At 31.7% G+C, this 18,582-nt stretch overlaps 2 protein-coding genes and 1 long non-coding RNA gene across 3 annotated transcripts; 1 reads left to right on the top strand and 2 right to left on the bottom strand.

Moving 5' to 3' along the window:
* Positions 1–4,523: 4,523 nt before the first annotated feature.
* LOC120580878 (receptor-like protein 34) lies at positions 4,524–6,774 on the bottom strand. Its single transcript, XM_039835081.1, has 2 exons — positions 5,975–6,774; positions 4,524–5,336 (listed from the first exon to the last, which is right to left on the bottom strand). Exons 1-2 carry the CDS (start codon positions 6,636–6,638, stop codon positions 5,191–5,193), a joined length of 810 nt encoding a protein of 269 aa, XP_039691015.1. The 5' UTR covers positions 6,639–6,774; the 3' UTR covers positions 4,524–5,190.
* A 5,389-nt stretch (positions 6,775–12,163) lies between these two features.
* LOC25496484 (uncharacterized protein PAM68-like) lies at positions 12,164–13,006 on the top strand. The gene has a single exon (XM_013596813.3). It carries the CDS (start codon positions 12,229–12,231, stop codon positions 12,778–12,780), a length of 552 nt encoding a protein of 183 aa, XP_013452267.1. The 5' UTR covers positions 12,164–12,228; the 3' UTR covers positions 12,781–13,006.
* Positions 13,007–16,815: 3,809 nt separating this feature from the next.
* LOC120580815 (uncharacterized) lies at positions 16,816–17,561 on the bottom strand. Its single transcript, XR_005646575.1, has 2 exons — positions 17,400–17,561; positions 16,816–17,211 (listed from the first exon to the last, which is right to left on the bottom strand). It is a non-coding gene; the product is annotated as an uncharacterized lncRNA (long non-coding RNA).
* Positions 17,562–18,582: the final 1,021 nt, after the last annotated feature.

Raw genomic sequence — 18,582 nt, 5'->3', positions numbered from 1 at the left:
ATATAATTTTTAATCCTATAAAACAAATTCCCATTATCACCTGCTTATTCAGAAAAATTTCGCACCAACAAATAGCACCAATGCATGGGAAACCAATCGGTGCAGCACCTCTCATTTAAAAAAACTCATCGAATAAAAAATAAATCGATCCAACATCAAATACATAATATTAAATTAGGATATAAAAGAATCTTAATTTTAAAACCAACATTATAGATCTTGTTTAAAGAAAAAAAAGGGATTCAACCGATAATCTTAGAGAAACAATATAAATTGCATGGGCATTATAAGAAGTTGCAAAAAGGAAAAAAATGAACATCCCCACAAAGGCAGAGAAAATGCACCAATAAGCATCACAATAGATAACTAAATTTGGAAAGGAATGAAAAGTTGAAAAATGCTTACTAAAATGAAATAAAAACAATCCATCATCCATTAATAGAAATAAAAGGAGGGAATTACAATGTTTATCGAAATTCTTCCATTTGAAACAACAAAATAGAATGAATCCAAGATAATAAGATCTGGAACACATCTAAGTACTATTACACATCAGAGATTGAAGGAAACAACCAAAGGATGATAGAAAAAAAACACAAAATAGGGGATACACGCTGCCCATGACCCAACAACATACACAAAGATGAAACCAAAAGTTTCAAACACAAACCTAACAACATTACACATTTCTTGCCCTTGACACCCTCTAACGAAGATCCAAACGCTCTTCATCAACCTTATCCAAGACATCAGATATCTTCTTTTTGTCACCGACATCAACCCGGGACGTGGAACCAACTTCAAAGTAAGAATTGGCAAACGGATCGTCCAGACCACCATCATAATGAGGTTCATCCGCTCCAAAAATCTTTTCAAAATTAATAGCAGAATCGTCATATGGACTAGCATTAAAGGCATCCAAAATGTGATCCTGCAAAGCCAACATACAAAGAATAATTAAAAGAATGCAACTAACAAACAAAGAACAAAAGTCAGATTAGCATGACGCACCTCAAGTTCGCCACCTGCATCGTAAGGAATCAGATTAAGTAAGACATCATACAAAGAGTGATGAGTGAAAACATCCAGGACCACATAAGAAGCAGCACCACCAGAAGAATCAGTCAAATGTTTTGCAACTTCGAAAATCATAGGATCAGCAAATAACGAATCCATCTCCGTTGGATACAGAGAAGATGCTTCGGACTACAAAAAAAAAGGACAAACGATGATTCTACAAAATGTAACATCAAAATTAAAATAAACCACCATAGAAGATCAAATCACCATATCAATCAACATCTTGCAAGTCCGCAGAGCAAAGCGCTCAACAATGTGATCACGCAACAGGAAAGGAGCCTCAGCGTCGAAATCCCCTACACTAACGCGCAACCTAAATATAAAAAACAATTGAAAAATTTAACAACGATAAACAATCAACGGTAATATAAAATATCATTGAAAAAGTGAAGACAATGCAAAAACATGCAGATAATTGAAATATTGTTAGCATTCCCCACCTAGGTACAAAGGAAGACAATTGGTTATCAATCCATTTATCCACACCCTCATCAATACCAAGATAACACGCAACTACAACAAAGTCACTTTCATCTTTGGATTTGACAAAATCATCAAAACTAATAATAGGTCTATGACAAACAAACTTATGCAAACCAACAATCTCAGACATCCTAGACATGATTAAATATTGAATATTGAATACTGACATCCTAGACATGATTGAATATTCAATATTGAATACTGATAATAGGTCTTTGTCACATTTGTTCAATATTCAATATTTAATCATGTCTAGGATGTCTGAGATTGTTGGTTTGCATGAGTTTGTTTGTCATAGACCTATTATCAATTTTGCTGATTTAGTCAAATTCAAGGATGAAAGTGTCTTTGTTGTAGTTGCATGTCATCTTGGTATTGATGAGGGGACGAATAAATGTATTGATAACCAATTTTCTTCCTTTGTACCTAGGTGGGGAATGCTAACATTACTTCAATTATCTGCATGATTTTTCCTTGTCTTCATTTTTTCAATGATGTTTTATATTATCGTTGATTGTTTATTAGTGTAGGGGATTTCGACTCTGAGGCTCCTTTCCTGTTGCGTGATCACATTGTTGAGCGCTTTGCTCCGCAAACCTACTAGATGTTGATTGAGATGGTGATTTGATCTTCTTTGGTGGTTTATTTTAATTTTAATGTTACATCTGATTAGTAGAATCATCGTTTGTCCTTTTTTTGTAGCCCGAACCATCTTCTCTATATCCAACGGAGATGGATTCGTTATTTGCTGATCCTATGATTTTCAAAGTTGCAAAAAATTTGATTGATTCTTCTGGTGCTGCTGCTTCTTATGAGGTTATGGATGTTTTCAGTCATCACTCTTTGTCTGATGTCTTACTTAATCCGATTCCTTACAATGCAGGTGGCGAACTTGAGGTGTGTCATGCTTATCTAACTTTTGTTCTTTGTTTGTTAGTTGCATTCTTTTAATTATTCTTTGTATGTTGGTTTTGCAGGATCACATTTTGGATGCCATTGTTACCAGTCTATATGACGATTATTCTATTGATTATTAAAAGATTTTTGGAGCGGATGAACCTCATTATGATGCTGTTTCGGACGATCCATTTACCGATTCTTGCTTCGAAGTTGGTTCCACGTCTCCGGTTGATATCGGTGACAAAAGAAAGATATCTGATGTCTTGGATGAGGTTGATGAAGAGTGTTTGGCTCTTAGTGAGAGGGTGTCAAGCTAGAAATGTGTAATGTTGTTAGGTTTGTGTTTGAAACTTTTGGTTTCATCTTTGTGTATGTTGTTGGGTCATGGGCAACGTGTATCCCCTATTTTGTGTTTTTTTCTATCATCCTTTGGTTGCTTCCTTCAATCTCTGATGTGTAATAGTACATAGATGTGTTCTAGATCTTATTAGTTGGGATTCATTCTATTTTGTTGTTTGAAATGGAAGAATTTCCATAAACGTTGTAATTCCCTCCTTTTATTTCTATTAATGGATGATGGATTGTTTTTATTTCATTTTGGTAAGAATTTTTCAACTTTTCATTCCTTTCCCGTTTTAGTTATCTATTGTGATGCTTATTAGTGCATTTTCTCTGCCTTTGTATGGATGTTCATTTTTTTTTTCCTTTTTGCAACTTCTTATAATGCCCATGCAATTTATATTGCTTCTCTAAGATTATCGGTTGAATCGCTTTTTTCCCTTAAACAAGATCTATAATTGTGGTTTTAAAATTAAGATTCTCTTATATCCTAATTTAATATTATGTCTCAGGTGTTGGATCGGTTTATTACTTATTTGATGAGTTTTTTTAAAATGAGAGGCACCGCACCGATTGGTTTTCCACGTATTGGTGCGAAATTTTTCTGAACCAAACATGTGATGATAATTTTTTCTAATTCTTGGATTTTACGTTTTTTTTTTTACTTTTTTAAGATATATTTATGCTTAGTTTACTGTTTCTTTCCATTATCTATGAGTTTTGGCCCTTAGTTAGATAATGGGAATTTATTTTATAGGATTAAAAATTATATTTTGTTGTGATTGATGCATTGCAAAGATATTGCGTTATTTCAATTTAATTAGAATAAGTTATATATTTAGAGGTATTCGTGTCGAAGATGAGTTCTTTAAACGATGATTGTTTTTACATGTTTAAAATATATATAGATTATATTTTATTAGAAAATAATTATATGGTTGTCATGCAAATTTAACCTAAGATTAGTTGATCTTAGAAAATCAATGGCTTAATCTAACATCATAAATGAGCACTAACTGAGAAAGCTGACATGAGAATTTTTTTAATTCACTCCATGTGTTCCAACACATTGGTTATATGAATTACCAATCATATATGAACTTCTTCTTACCTTGATTAGGTACTCTCTACTTAATTCAAAATGATGTTGAGTCTGCCAAGAAGAAACTCTACGAACTAAAGCTTTCATTTCTTGACATATGAGAGACAGTGAATGCTTGTGTATTTCCCTCCAACCTTGCCCCTTTTCTATGTATGGCCTATTGAAATGAAGTTTAGATATAGCAATGTTGGACTTGGGAATATGGAGCCATGTGCTCTTGAATAATCTTTCTGAGGATAAACATGTAACATCATTATTATTAGAACTTTAATATATATAGGACCAAAACGGCCGACCGTTCATCTTGGTCCCTGTGCCATGTCATATGTCATACTTGTTTTCAATAAATAGTCAACTCAACTTTTTTAAAGAGTTAATGGGATAACGAGAGACACATCCATGAATCAAAATGACTGTTTCTCCAAATGTAATTAGAGAGTCATGATGTAATAAAATATCTCTTTTCTCTTTTATATGGTTTGCATTTTTCTTCTTCTTTTTTGTTGAATGGCTTATATTATAAAATTTATTTAATGTAAAACTATAGAAAACACATCATGCATCTTAGACTTTATTAAACAGGGTAGCTTTCTTTGAGTTATATTTCTTTCAACAAATCTACATTACAACATTTGCTACAATACAATTATTCAAAAAAACAAACATTTGCTACATTACAAATCTACATTCACCAACAAGAATTTAATTTGTACCATATGCCATCAAGGAAATCATAGTAGGTTAACCTCCATGATCTAAACATGAACAAAGGAGCAACTACTATCCAAAATCCCACAACAAATCCTAATGTCATACTCACAAAGAACCAATCCACTCCATGCTCGTCATCCTCTTGATCATCATTAGGAATTTCGATATTGGAACTGCAATTGATAGGCAGTGGCGAGCCGCACAAATTGTTGCCAACAAAATTTGATGCTTCAAAGGTCTGAAGTTGTGTGCCTGTTGGAACTTTCCCTTCCAAAAGATTATAAGACAAATCAAGCTTGTTTAGAAAGCTTAAGTTTGACATGGTTGAAGGGATTTCTCCTGAAATTTGATTTCTAGAGATATCAATGGATTCCAATGATCTCATATTACCAATATTTGGTGGGATTTCGCCTCCCAATTGATTCTTGGAAATATTTAGATAAATCAATCCATCTAGATTTGTGATTTCTCTTGGTATCTCTCCAGATAAATTATTATCAGATAGATCAACATTTGTCACCAAGCCAAGAATATTTCTATACTCTATACCTATTCCTTTCACCCACATGAGCGAACTAACTATACTTCATCCAATCTCCACAATCGATGTATTTGAATATATTAAAGAATCTTTGCTTCTTTTCCTTAGCATCATGGCACTCAAATGGTCGAGACAATTTGGTATATTTCCGTTCAAATTGTTGTTTGCAAGGTCCAAATCCTGAAGATAAATCATATCACATATTTCTTTAGGAATATGTCCCGAAAATTTGTTTGATCGAAGGCTTAGAATTTTCAAGTTTAAGAGCTCCTTTCCTATCAATGTGGGAACATTTCCTGTGAAATTGTTTTCCCCAAGGTCTAAGAAAATCAACTTTTTAGCCTTCTTCAAAAAATTAGGAAATATTCCTGAGAGTGAGTTCTTACGGATATGCAATGTTTGTAGCTCGGTTAAAGAAGACATGGAAAAGGGTAAATTTCCAACAAAATGATTGTTTTGTAAATTTAAATCAACTAGATTAGGCCACATTGTCCAACAATCAGGTATTTCACCTGATAAACTATTTGATGCAAGATTGAGAAAGGATGATTGCATTGGCTTGCTTTGTCTATTACATAGAAATTCAGTAAGGGATCCAGAAAATGAATTATTTGAAAGATCCAACCAAGACAAAGAATCATTAAAAAGATAGGGTAACTTTCCATGTAAGTGATTCGAGCTTAGATCAATGGTCTTGATAGATATCGACTTTGTTAATGAACTCACAATCTCACCGTGAATATGATTATGAGAGAAGTTCAAATAAAAAGCATTAGAAAATGTTTCCCAAAACCAAAGTGGTATGAAATCTGTTATACCTGTATTAGATATGTCCAAATAATGAAGATCCTTTTGAGTTTGAATCCACGACGGAAAGTTATGGCCGATTTGCCACGAGCTCATTCCCAATTCGTATAGCTGAAAACTAGGATGCCAATTGGAACCAACTTCTAAAGTGAGATTGTTCTCTGATGCATAACAATATTGTAAACTCGTAAGATTTGCAAGATCATCTTCCTTGACAATTCCTTGAAATAGATTTCTTTCAAGTACAAGAACCGACAGTTTAGAAAGTGGTCTAAGAATTTCAAATGGATTTCCACTTAATTGGTTTTTATAAAGACCAAGAAATTGTAATGAAGAAAGATTTCCAAATGATCTAAGAAGTTCACCACGAATTGCGTTTCCCTGTAAATCCAGCTCGAGCATAGAATCTAAATTTCCAATAGAAGATGGAATTCTTCCTTTTAGTTGATTAAATGACAAATCAAGTTGAACCATGGAAGTCAAATTTCCCATGGCATCGGAAATGGTTCCAAACAAGTTATTCCCTCCAAGGTTCAAGAACTTGAGATGTTGAAGATTGTATAGCCAAACAGGTATAGAAGACGAGAATTCATTGTTAGACAAGTCAAGATTTTCAAGGAGAGTGAGATTTTGAATTCCATTCATAATCGATCCTTGGATGTTATTAGATTCCATTTGAAGAGAAACAAGTTTTCTCAACCCAAATATCCACTTCGGAGCAAAATAAGAAATTCGCGAAAAATCAAGAGTAACAAGAGATGAAAAGTTAAGTGAAGATGGTTGATTATATTGAGTTGGAAGGATACATCCTCTCAAGCTTAACTTCACCAAAGAAGGAAGAGCTTGGAAAGATGTAACCAATCTAATGATTTAGAAAGGTTTGCATTTCCCAAATCAAGATATTGAATGTGGGAAAGACTTGAAAGCCATTGAAGACTTTCTTGACACACATAGTGATCATCATCGTCAGAACCTTGAACACCAAGATGGATCAAATTTGTAAGGTTACCAATTTGATATGGAATTTTTCCATTAAAACCATTGCTAAGATCAAGATAAAGCAAATTGGAAAGATTTCCAATTTGATGAGGGATTTTTCCATAAAATCCTGCATTAGAAAGATTAAGATAATTCAAGGATTTCATGACCCAAATGAAGTTAGGAATTTCCACACCACCAAAATTGTTTCCACTTAAATCCAAGTGATTCAAATGTTTCAACTCAATCAAAGAAGCATTTATTTTACCACTAAACTTTGATTTCTCATAAGCTTCATGTGCTTCTTTATATTTATAAATTGGGTATTTGTTTGGGAAATAAGGTTGTGAATTGTTAAGGTGAAGTTGAAGTACATGAGATGTTACATCACTACAAATAACACCAACCCAATTGCAACAATTGGTATTGGAAACATTCCAAGATGAGAGCCTATTTGTTGGATCAATGAGATGTTGTCTAAATGTTAAAAGGGCTTCACGTTCATTTCAAAAGCATTGAGTGCATATACCAAAATGAAACGCTGATAAGGCAAGGCAAGAAAAGTGAAATAAAAGAACGGTAAAGATGTTCATGATTGAAGGGCAAAGAAAACTTAAACAAATATGTCCAAGTAATTGTTGATTCTTTCTAAACCAAAATCTCATATATATATATATATGTCCAACTTTTCTCAATAAAAATAATAGAAATTAAAAATTTAATGAAATTAAAAAAAATCTTTATTTGATTGAGTAAACAAGTGCCAAATTATAAATAAAAAAAAAAAAAAAAACAATATTGTACGACCATTATATGACAACTTTTAAACAACTATCTCATACTCACATTATGCTCTGACTCACTTTTTTTTTTCTCTCTATTTTTTTTGACCAATAAAAAATGAGAAAACGAAGGATATCACAAAAGTTTTTTTTAAATAAAGAATGTCAAAAAAGTTGTCAATAAATTAAATAGTTATACAAATATCATTATTATAAAAATTTTGATATAATTTGACTCTTGATGTCCAAAATATCTCCACCGCGTAGGTCTTCTTAGGCTCCTATGAGAGTAAACTTCAAATAACTTTATAATTTTTTTTTCTTCTAAAATACCGTAATTAGCATCTTTCATTTTTTATTAGGTGCCCCCAACATATCCCACCATCTTAGGCCATTTATATATGCTATGAGAGTAATCTTCGAGTCGATAGTGAAATTACAACATCTAATATTTTTATTTTTTTTATATTTTGAAAGATCTAATTTTTCTTTTATAATTAGGTTTGGGCTACATCCCACATAGACAACTCCATGAATTGAGTTCGAGTTGTTTTTTTTAAAAGAAAATCTGTCAACTCTCTCAACACCATGTTGACATCTGTTTTACACGGTTGAAATGGATTTACATCAAACTCCATCTAAAGTTGTTTTCACATCAAATCTCTTTTGATCTACTCAAATTATTGAGAAATCAAATTGATTAAATACTTTTCAAATAAAAACTCACTCATCAAAGCAAAATGCTATCTTGCGTCATAAAAATATCCTCAAATTTTGTCTTTATAAATTAGAAAAGATTTAAATCATATAAATTCTTGTCAATTAATCTTAATGGGGAGATTATTAGAAACGTTTGACTATTAAGGTAATTACTTTTAAAATTATACATATAAAGTGTGTAAAAGAAATTATAAAGTCAGACTCGAAACTGATAATACATACTGAATCGACATTTTCAACATTTTTCAACATTTTTCATATGAATGCATTAATAAGTTCAGTCAAAATATACATCTCTCATTTTTCTTGACAAGTACGTATATATTATCACTTGACCGACGACTATTCATTTTTAAAGTCTTAATAATAATTTTGTTAACTTGAGTGTGAAACTTTGAAATAGGAAAGATCCTATTCCCATAATCCATCCATGCATGAGTAATCAAAAGTGATTCAAACAGTCAAGATGGACTTAGGATCTTAAGCGGAGAATCTTTTTGAGTGGGAGTTAGTAATTTTGGGAGAGTTGGTCCAGACATTAGAGAATCACTACTAAAAAAACAAAAATTAGTGAGGGAAATTTAATGAGGGAAAACATGAAATCCCTCTCTAATTCCGTCACTAAATTTTGCGACCAAGGAATTTGTGAGGAATTTAATGTTTCCGTCACAAATTTCCCTCCCTAATTTTGCTTTTCCTAGTAGTGAGTTTGATCTTCTATGAAGGTGTAGACTTGGGGGGGTCGTATGACTTGACCCAGTATGACCACCCACATAAACCCTAATAAGTGATATACAATTCAGCACAGAAGTGGAACAAAATAGATTAGCAACTAGAAAAACCCGTCCGAAATAGGTATATCAAACAACACCCAAAACAAACACTACCTAGTACAATCCGGAGAACCCACGTAAGAGCACAAAACTGGTCTGCAAAAAAGCAGTTTAAGTGAGTGTTTAGACCATTTAAGTTAGCGTATGAATCATTTGTCACCACAAAAAAACAATCCATGATCCATCAACTCTCTGCAAAACAACAACATTAATCAGCCATTCCATTTAAACCATCTATTGTCAAAATGAAACTGACATGCGGATAAAAGCGACCGATAGCGGCTTGTATGACCGCCTATAAGAACCAACACATCCATATCCAAGACCTAGATTTTAAATTAAACAAACCGACGGCGCTAAAAGGAGACATCGCTAGTGTGTTCAAACCTTGTGAGTGACGAAAGAGCAACACCTAAACCACAACCTAGATCTTAGATTTTGAACATATCTAGAGCCAAACTGCAATACATATTGATAAAAAGACCACCAACAAGCCAACAATTTTAATCCTATAACAGAACCAGAGATTAGGTTGTTTGTAACTAAACAAACCGACGGCGTCGACGCACGAATAGATTGACGACGATGTCTTGTAAAAATCCTAGTCGGGTACAAGGCGATGCTGCAATGTAGATGAAACTCCAAACTTGTGCATCGCTTCCGGATATCTTCATCTCGCAGGATGATGGGTTTGATTATGGAGGGTTAGGTGGTGAGGGGTGAAGCCCCATTCCTAGCATTTTATGGGCCTTATGCCAAGTTTGATAAAATGGTCCTCTTGCATAATACATAAGAATTTTTTTTTTCTTCATTTTTCTAATCACACAATGTTTTGTTGGAAAGATGTGCTCAACATTCATTTCAAGCGCAACACATTTTCAAGATCCATATTTTTTGAAAAACCTACCTTTCGATAGTTTTTCAAATATGATAACAATGATTCTAATTGTTTTATAGCGTCAATGCACATTGACTAAGATTGCAATGTTAGCTAACCATATTAAAAGAAAGAAAAATATCATACCAAAAGAAAGAAAAATGTGAATTTATAGGTAGAAAAGGAGGACATATTGCTTTGGAATTAGGAAAAATCAAACGCCTACTCTGTTCGTAGTGCTTATAATTATCAGACTGCTCAACTTGTTGTTGGTCCTTTGTTGATGTGAAGATGCTTTGGCAAAAAAATATTCCCCTGAAGGTTATGGTTTTTGCTTGGCGTCTGTTTCGGAACAGACTGCCAACCAAATATAACTTGTTTAGTCGTGGTGTTATTCATAATAATAATTCCTGCCTGTGCGTTTATGGAAGTGGCTCTCAGGAAAATGTTAATCACTTATTTTTACATTGCTCTTTTTTGGGGCGGTTTGGTCTCATATTATTCGGTGGGCTGGCTTATCAATGGTCGCTCCTTCCTATATATCGGATCATTGTTCTCAGTTCAGTTTTGGTGGTGTTGGTAATAAAGCTTGATATACAATTTTGAATGTCATTTGGTTTGCTACAGTGTGGAAAATATAGAAAGAAAGAAATAACATAATTTTCAACGCTAAAGAATGCTTGATCTTGCATTTAGTGGACAAAATAAAGTCTCTTTCCTTCTCGTGGTTGAAGGAGAAATTAAGGTTCGCTATCAATTATCATGGTTGGTGGCTTAGTCCCCTAGCAATGTTGGGCAACGGATATTTGTTTTTTCTTTGACTCTTCCTTTTTTCTTTGACACCTTGTGCTAGGAAAGACTTGTTGTGTTGATAATATATTCTATTTTACCTTCTTCAAAAAAAAATTTAAATTAAATAAAAAATAAAATATCAAATATATAAAGTAATTGTAATTAAAAAGTGTATTTGGGTAGAAATTTACCGCTTGTGTGTACTCTGAACGACACCCCGTGTAGTGTCCAAATTTCCTCCATTGACTTATGACTTAGCATTTATTTATTGTCGATTTTTTTTTCAGAGATCCACTTGTTAAAATAGATTATACTAATCTTTATTTATGTTTATCTCTTGTAAATGAATAAATAAATGAATGATGGATAAATAGTGGGAATCCAAACTCCCCGATGAAGGCTCTTCATTTGGAGTAAAAAAACGATGAATCCACTACATCGAATGTTCAGAGTGCTTATGTTTGTACATAAATAAAGGTTTAATAGTAGTTTTAACCCCTAACTTTTTTAAAGTTGGAATTTTGGTCCTTTAAGAAAAAACTACAAAACCGTCCCTTAAGTTTTGTATTTGTGATAGTTTTGGCCCTCAAGATCAATTTTGACTTGGTCTACGCTGACGTGGCACCCTAAGTGAGGTGTCACTTGTTATTTTTTTTATTTGTTTTACCATAAATTGACTTTGGGGAGCCAAAATTGCTACAGTTGCAAAACTTAGGGGCGATTTTGTAGTTTTTTTTAGGAGGCCAAAATCGCAACTTCGTGAAAGTTAGGGGGAGAAAACTGCTAGCCATAAATAAAAGGGTTAATTAAGTTTTTAGTTCCTATAAATATTCACAGTTTTGTTTTTAGTCCCTACAAAATAAAATCACATTTTTTAGTCATTGTGACTATTTCCTTAAGCATTTTAAGGACCACAACTGTTGATGGAAATTTTTGACAGGGACTAAAAGTGTTGATGGAAAAATTTATAGCGACTAAAAATGCTGATTGAAAATTTTATAGAGATTAAAAAGTATAATTTTATTTTGTAAGAACCAAAAACAAAACTGTGTATATTTATAGGAACTAAAAACTTAATTAACTCACATAAAATAAAATATCACTTATTAGGATATCACGACCAAGTAAAGACCAGTCCAAAAATATATATTATGATAAGACGATAATAGAGCCAAAAGTGTAATATTACAACCATTCATTAACATTTAGGATAAGATATATCTCAATAAAAATATCTCCACTCAAACCCAACAACGCATTCAACACATTAACACACAAGAACCATGAAAACTCTGGTTTTTGCATCAAACCCAATTCTCCAAAGCTCAACACAATCTCCAATATGTAAACCACAAAAATTCCCATTTTCTCAACCCAATACATCAAAACAACTCAACTACCAATTCACCACGTTGAAGCCACAAGCTAGTGCAAAAGGCTTCTCCAACACAAGACCACCATCAACAAATAAAGCTAAAGATGATGTCCCTATCAAGAAAAATCCCAACAATAAGAATGATGATGATGATATTCCTAAGGAAGTTATGTATAGAATAATAGGTAGAATATTGTTTAGTACTTTAGTTCCAATGGCATTAGGGTTATCATTCTTGCATCTTTATGGTGAGTTAAAGGATAGACACATATTTAATGCTCCTTTGTGGATGCCATTTGTGACAACTCTTGTATTTTTTGGAGCTTCTGGACTTGGAATTGCATATGGTGTACTTTCTACTAGTTTGGATGCAGAGAGAGAAGGTTCTTTGTTGGGATTTGAAGAAGTTGAGAAGAATTGGGATGAGATGTGGCAACAAGAGAATGTAAGTGATGATTGAATTGGTACAACTTACTTGATAACTTTAGGGGTATTTGATATGTAAGAATTTGAATTTGAATCCACAATACTCCATTTATTCATGCTTTATGTGTGTGATTTTTGTCATTAGACTATTTGATTTTAAGAAACACATGATAGTAACGGGCTACCTTGTAAATTGTAATATAGTAGTTTAAGTTGATATTTGTTGTTATAGGAAATGAAAATTAAAGTTTCAATTTTGGTAGATGGATGCAGATTTTATAATTTATAGTAGTGTTTATGTACATTATAATAAATGCAACATAGAGTGGTGAGATGTATATAATTGAAGATTGAACATATTTCATCACCTCTTTTGTATTACATAAAATACAACATTGTTTTTGGGCTTTTTCCCTCTTTTGTACCAAAAAGAAAAAATAAACAACATTGTTCAGTTGCTAAAAATCATGATAATCGTAGTTCAAAGAAATGCGGTAAGTATATTGTAATATATATATATATATGTAAGGGTTGGAATTCAAATCTTGAATTCTCTGATTATTCATTTTATAGGTTACTTGAAAAAAAATCTTGTATATCGAATAAAATTCATGTAAAATCTATATGAAATAAAATATTTTATTGAAATTTTAACTAATAATTAAATAATTTAACTTATATACATCGTCAATAAAACAAAGGTATTCCTCCAGCAACAACGATTTTTACACAAATACCCACACAAACCGGAGAAAATACGGTGAATATCCGAATTTAAACACGATGTTTCACATCAAATATTCTTATAGTCAAATAACTTTATTTTAACAATAAAAAACTGGATATCCGATCCATGGACCGACTAATTCAATGGCGTAATCACTCTTTTCAGATTCAGAGACCTATTTAAAAATAGAGTTATGGTCTAACCTATCAAAATTGAAATCGAAGATATATTAAAAGTTAATAGGTGGATGCATAACTTAGGTTAATAGTGTTTTATCCCTTATAATATAGGTCATTTTCAAGTTTGTCCCCTGTAAAAAATTTGTTTTGGTTTTCCTCCTTGTAATTTTTTTTTTAGAATACCCCCTTAACAGGCCATTAAAAAACCAAAATTTTTGAAAAAAAAATTCTGAAAAATGGCCTATTAGAGGAGTATTCTGGAAAAAAAAAATTTACAAGGACGAAAACAAAAACAAAAATTTTACAAAGATAAACCCAGAAATGACTTATATTACAAGGGATAAAACATTATTAATCCTATTTTCAAATACCGTTATTTCTATAGTGAAAAAAAGTAGTGTTTTCTTTAAAAGGGAAAAAAAGTAGTGTTATTTAACTTTTATTATCTTGAGAGGTAGTGTTATTTCTCTAGTTATCACTAAATTAAGTGTTAAGAGTATATACATCTATAACAATATATTAAGGGAACACACTTGGGTTGGTTTGATGGTCTCAAAGTCTCAAGTTCGATTTTTTCGATGCACTTAAACCCATAATTTAAAAGATGAAAATTATAGCTTAATTATGAAAAGGATCTACCCCCTTATACCTATAGATCTTGATTCCACTAGCTTAAGCTTCAATTTAGCTGCTAGCTCTTCAACCCCGCAGCTCTAGCTTCCTCTTGTGATCTACTTTCTTTCTATATCTCTTATGTTTTTATGAAATGAAATAATGAGTGGCTTAACTTAATTTCTTACAAGGGTTATGTTTATATACCACCTTCTAATTGGGTTAGGTTTCTAATTGTCATAATGGACATAACATTCTTATCAACTAATTCTCAAAAGTTACTACTCACTTAAACCATAAATATACCGAATAATTATCATCTCTAAATAATTACTCAAACCCACTGGTAACTTAGTAAAATAACTATTCTCACCAAAATGTCAAAAATAACATTAATAAAAATGATTAATCTATCCTTACTCACAAAAAAATCAAAAATACCCGAGTCTAAAAATGACAAAAATACTCTTTTAGACCAAAAATCCACTAATCCCAAATAAAATACACACAGAGATAAATAATCACACACAAGCACATATAAACACACATAATAAATAATTAAAATAATTCTATCAAAAAACGGGATGTTACAACGAACCTGAATAAGCTCAGAAAAATCTTAAAGGTACTAAAGTTGTTGTTGACAATCATAAAAAGCTAAAGCATGATAAGATAGCTCAGCTTAAAAATCGAAAAGCTAGTTTTAGTAGTAGTATAACCAAGCGTCCACCTCAAACCAAACCTACATCAGAAGTTAATTAAGACTACACCTCATCCTGAAGGTGAGAAAAACATAAGATGGGGAGATTGAATTGTTTTAACATTTTTCTTCTTTTTAAACTAAGTTCAAAGTTCAGAGTCTGATAGAGTTCAGATTTTGGAACAATGTTCATAGTCTAATGCAACGGATAAAGTAAAGATAGAGAGAAAGAAGAGAAAGACACATAGCAATTATCCTGATTTCTTCCACAATCTGGAAGTAGTCCAGTCTCCCTTGCACTTCTAAGGAGATTTCACTATAATCTAATTCTGATTACAAATGCTCAAGCACACAAGCAAGGGACTTCAAATACTCAAGCACACAAGCAAGAGATTTCATATGCTCAAGCACAAAAGCAAGAGACTTCTAAACAAACAAATTACACAGAAATAAGTTTGGTTTGAACACTTGATATAAAATCAGTGGTGTTCATAATACAATATCAATTGGACTCTTAAGACTCTAGAATTTCTAAAATATGAAAGTTGTTAGAAAATTTTAAGTGTTTGATGCACAACAATTTTAGTAGAGTTTTGGCAGAGTTTAAATGTTGTTGAGTCTCTACTAATCTTCAAGTCTTCATTCCTTTATACAGAGGTATGAAAGAGAACTTGTAGAGGTGTCAACACATCAAAGAGTCGTTATTGAATTTTGATCATCACCAATGATCCATTGCTTGATTTGGTTAATGTCTTAGGAAGGAATAATTTGAAAACTATTCCTTGTATAGAGAATTAACCAACATTAATACAGTTGTAGTGGTTGTACAATTGTACTATTGTCCTTTCTTTGTCCATCTTCAGTGGATAAGCATCCAATGCCTTCTAATTCCTCTGAAATAGTTGTTGCTCCAGGCTTCTACTCCTTCTGCAAACTTTAGTCTTCAAATAACCAATTTAATTAACTTCAGATTCTTTACTTCAGACTTTGGGTGACTTCAGACTCTGGATGACTTTAGTCTTCAAATAACAAGATTGTTTCTTTGGTGAGATTTAATGAGATAATTTCATTTTTCTCATCACATACCATTAATTAATACCATGATATTCGTCTATAATATTTTTTTTTATTTCATATTCGTCTATAATTTTGTTGGTATCGGTATTCATCATCTAATTAACGGTAAGTCAATTTATAAAAAAATAGAAAATAACCTTAACGTTGTAAAGAACTCTCCTAATTTAAAATGGTCAAATTAAATACGCCCTTCTTTAGTTTTACTTGCTTTTAGGAATGGTCATTTATGTATTTTTTTTCATACTACTCATTTAAATCTTGAAACTTTGTGGCTATTAGAAGCTAACAAGTCTGCAACATTGTGGTTTCAATATTTTCCTTTAAAATTTTCAATTGAATAGGAAACCTAAAAGGTTTAAAAAACATGAACTCTAATTTCAGATTTATAATTTAATAAAAGTTGATAGAAATTATATTTTATTAAAAGAATATAAAAAAAATATAATTTTTTGTGTTAGAGTTGAGTGCAATAGTGAGGTTAAACATAAGAAAAACGTTGAATGGCACGAGACACGACAAAACATGAACGTTTTCCATCCCTAGATTCACCATCATATCTCCTTGATTTCCGGCCAGAGCATAATTTTATATTTTATCCAACTTTTTTATTTCCAAATCAGTGAGTCGTACGCTTTTTACAACAAAAGCTGTCGTGCCAAATAGCAATTCTCCAAACATAATTATCAAAACGTTCAAGTTTTTTATACTTAAAAAAATACCTAATATGGCACAAGACAAAACTTTAAAACCAATATGGTTTTAACTAAAATATAATAATATTGTGAAATAGTAACTCTTCATTGCTTCTAAACTGGTCTGATTTACACATACACATGTCTTACATATATAAACTGGTCTCTTTCTTTCTTTCTTTCACAAGAAGAAGACTACTTTCAAGTTCTCCACTTATGCTCTGAATACATACTTGATATATATGCTTCAAACATATATAAATATTTGGAGGAAGATGTTTCTTATTTAGTTGATGTTTATTATAACATATATATAAATATTTATAATAATATGATTTATTTCATAATAACTCACAGCAACAAAGAAGTCCAATACATCTTCCTCGCGCATAGTTCAAATCACGGCACCTTGCGTCGCAATTATCTTCGCTATCACAATATGTATGAGAATGGCAGAAACTTAAACCTGGTGTTGGTCCTGCCACAAAAATAAAATTCACATATTCAAAAATTAAGTTATAGATTTATATTTATATAATGTTAACTACATTACAACAATGTAAAAGATTATATCAATTTTTTTTGGATCAAATATAATAAACAACTGAACCAATTTTGCAAGAAAAAGAAATAGAACCTAAGGTTGAAAGTTCATATGTTTCTTACCTGAGGCTAGAACCAACGCAATGCATAAAATTGCCAACAGACAATATTGAGAAATATGTTTTGCCATTTTTTTGTGAAGATTTTATCTTAGAACTCTATTATCTTTTGTTCTCCCAATATGAATAACAAACTTTAAATTCATTATATAGTACTTATGATATGATATTGCCTTTGTATCTTTTTTATTATCGTATTTATAAAAATCATTCTTTTATTTGTTTGTTCTTTTTAAGGTTTAATGTAATATTGATTATAATTTGAATTTTTCTATTCACATCCCATATATTTTTTGTTACCCCCAAATTTTCTTAAAACGTTTTAATAATACCAAAATTGCCCTTTTATATAAGTTTTTTTAAAATCTTGATTTCATTCACTGTCACTCTAAAATTTCACTCTCTTTCATCACAAACGATCAAACAATCCTGATGTTCAATCAATCTCTATGGAAGATTAAGGAGTGAATCAAAAAATCTTTCATCCATACTCGATTGCATATAAGTAACTGAATTTCTTCTTCTTTTTCAATAATGCTAGTTTCAATTTTCTTCTTCTTGTTCAACTGAACTCCACGACGGTTTCAATTTTACATTGTTGAGTTTAACCTACTTAAACTCAGTTTACATGACCTACTTAAACTAAGTTTACATGTACATACTTAAACTGAGATTACGTAGGATAATTGAACAAGGTTGAACTTTTAGATGTGCACTTAAACTGATCAGTTTACATGACCTACTTAAACTAAGTTTACATGACCAACTTAAATTGAAGAGGGGTTTTCGGGTGTAACCAAGAAAGAAGGAAGAAGCTTTTTCAAAATTAGATTTTATGAAAGGGCAATTTTGTCATTTTAGAATGTAACCAGAATTAAACAGGGTGTAATTAGAAAAACTCTTAGGCTAAAATATGGTTTTGGTCCCTGCAAATATGTCTTGTTTTGGTTTTAGTCCCTGTAAAAAAAATTTGTTGTTTTTTGTCCTTGCAAAATATTTTGTTTTTGAAAATAGTCTCTCAAGGGACTATTTTCAAAAACAAAATATTTAGTAGGGGCCTTTTTAAAAATCAAAAGATTTTGTAGGGACTATTTTCCTAATAAATGGATTCAAGCATCATGTGCCACATGTGCAAATCATCACAAAAGTAGGGCTAAGCACCAACACTAAAACGAGGCATATTTGTA

This window comes from Medicago truncatula, chromosome 6 (genome assembly GCF_003473485.1).
Source record: "Medicago truncatula cultivar Jemalong A17 chromosome 6, MtrunA17r5.0-ANR, whole genome shotgun sequence".
NCBI classification, from domain to species: Eukaryota; Viridiplantae; Streptophyta; class Magnoliopsida; order Fabales; family Fabaceae; genus Medicago; species Medicago truncatula.
The sequence above is the reverse complement of the archived record's forward strand: the minus strand, read 5'-3'. Positions and strand labels throughout refer to the sequence as shown.

Excerpts from the sequence above, each read along its gene's own strand:
- LOC120580878 (XM_039835081.1), bottom strand. The coding sequence starts at position 6,638 with ATGGAATCTAATAACATCCAAGGATCGATTATGAATGGAATTCAAAAT. Across the intron at positions 5,337-5,974 it reads TTTGGACATATCTAATACAG|GATTTGGACCTTGCAAACAA; the intron begins GTATAACAGATT and ends ATTTATCTTCAG.
- LOC25496484 (XM_013596813.3), top strand. The coding sequence starts at position 12,229 with ATGAAAACTCTGGTTTTTGCATCAAACCCAATTCTCCAAAGCTCAACA.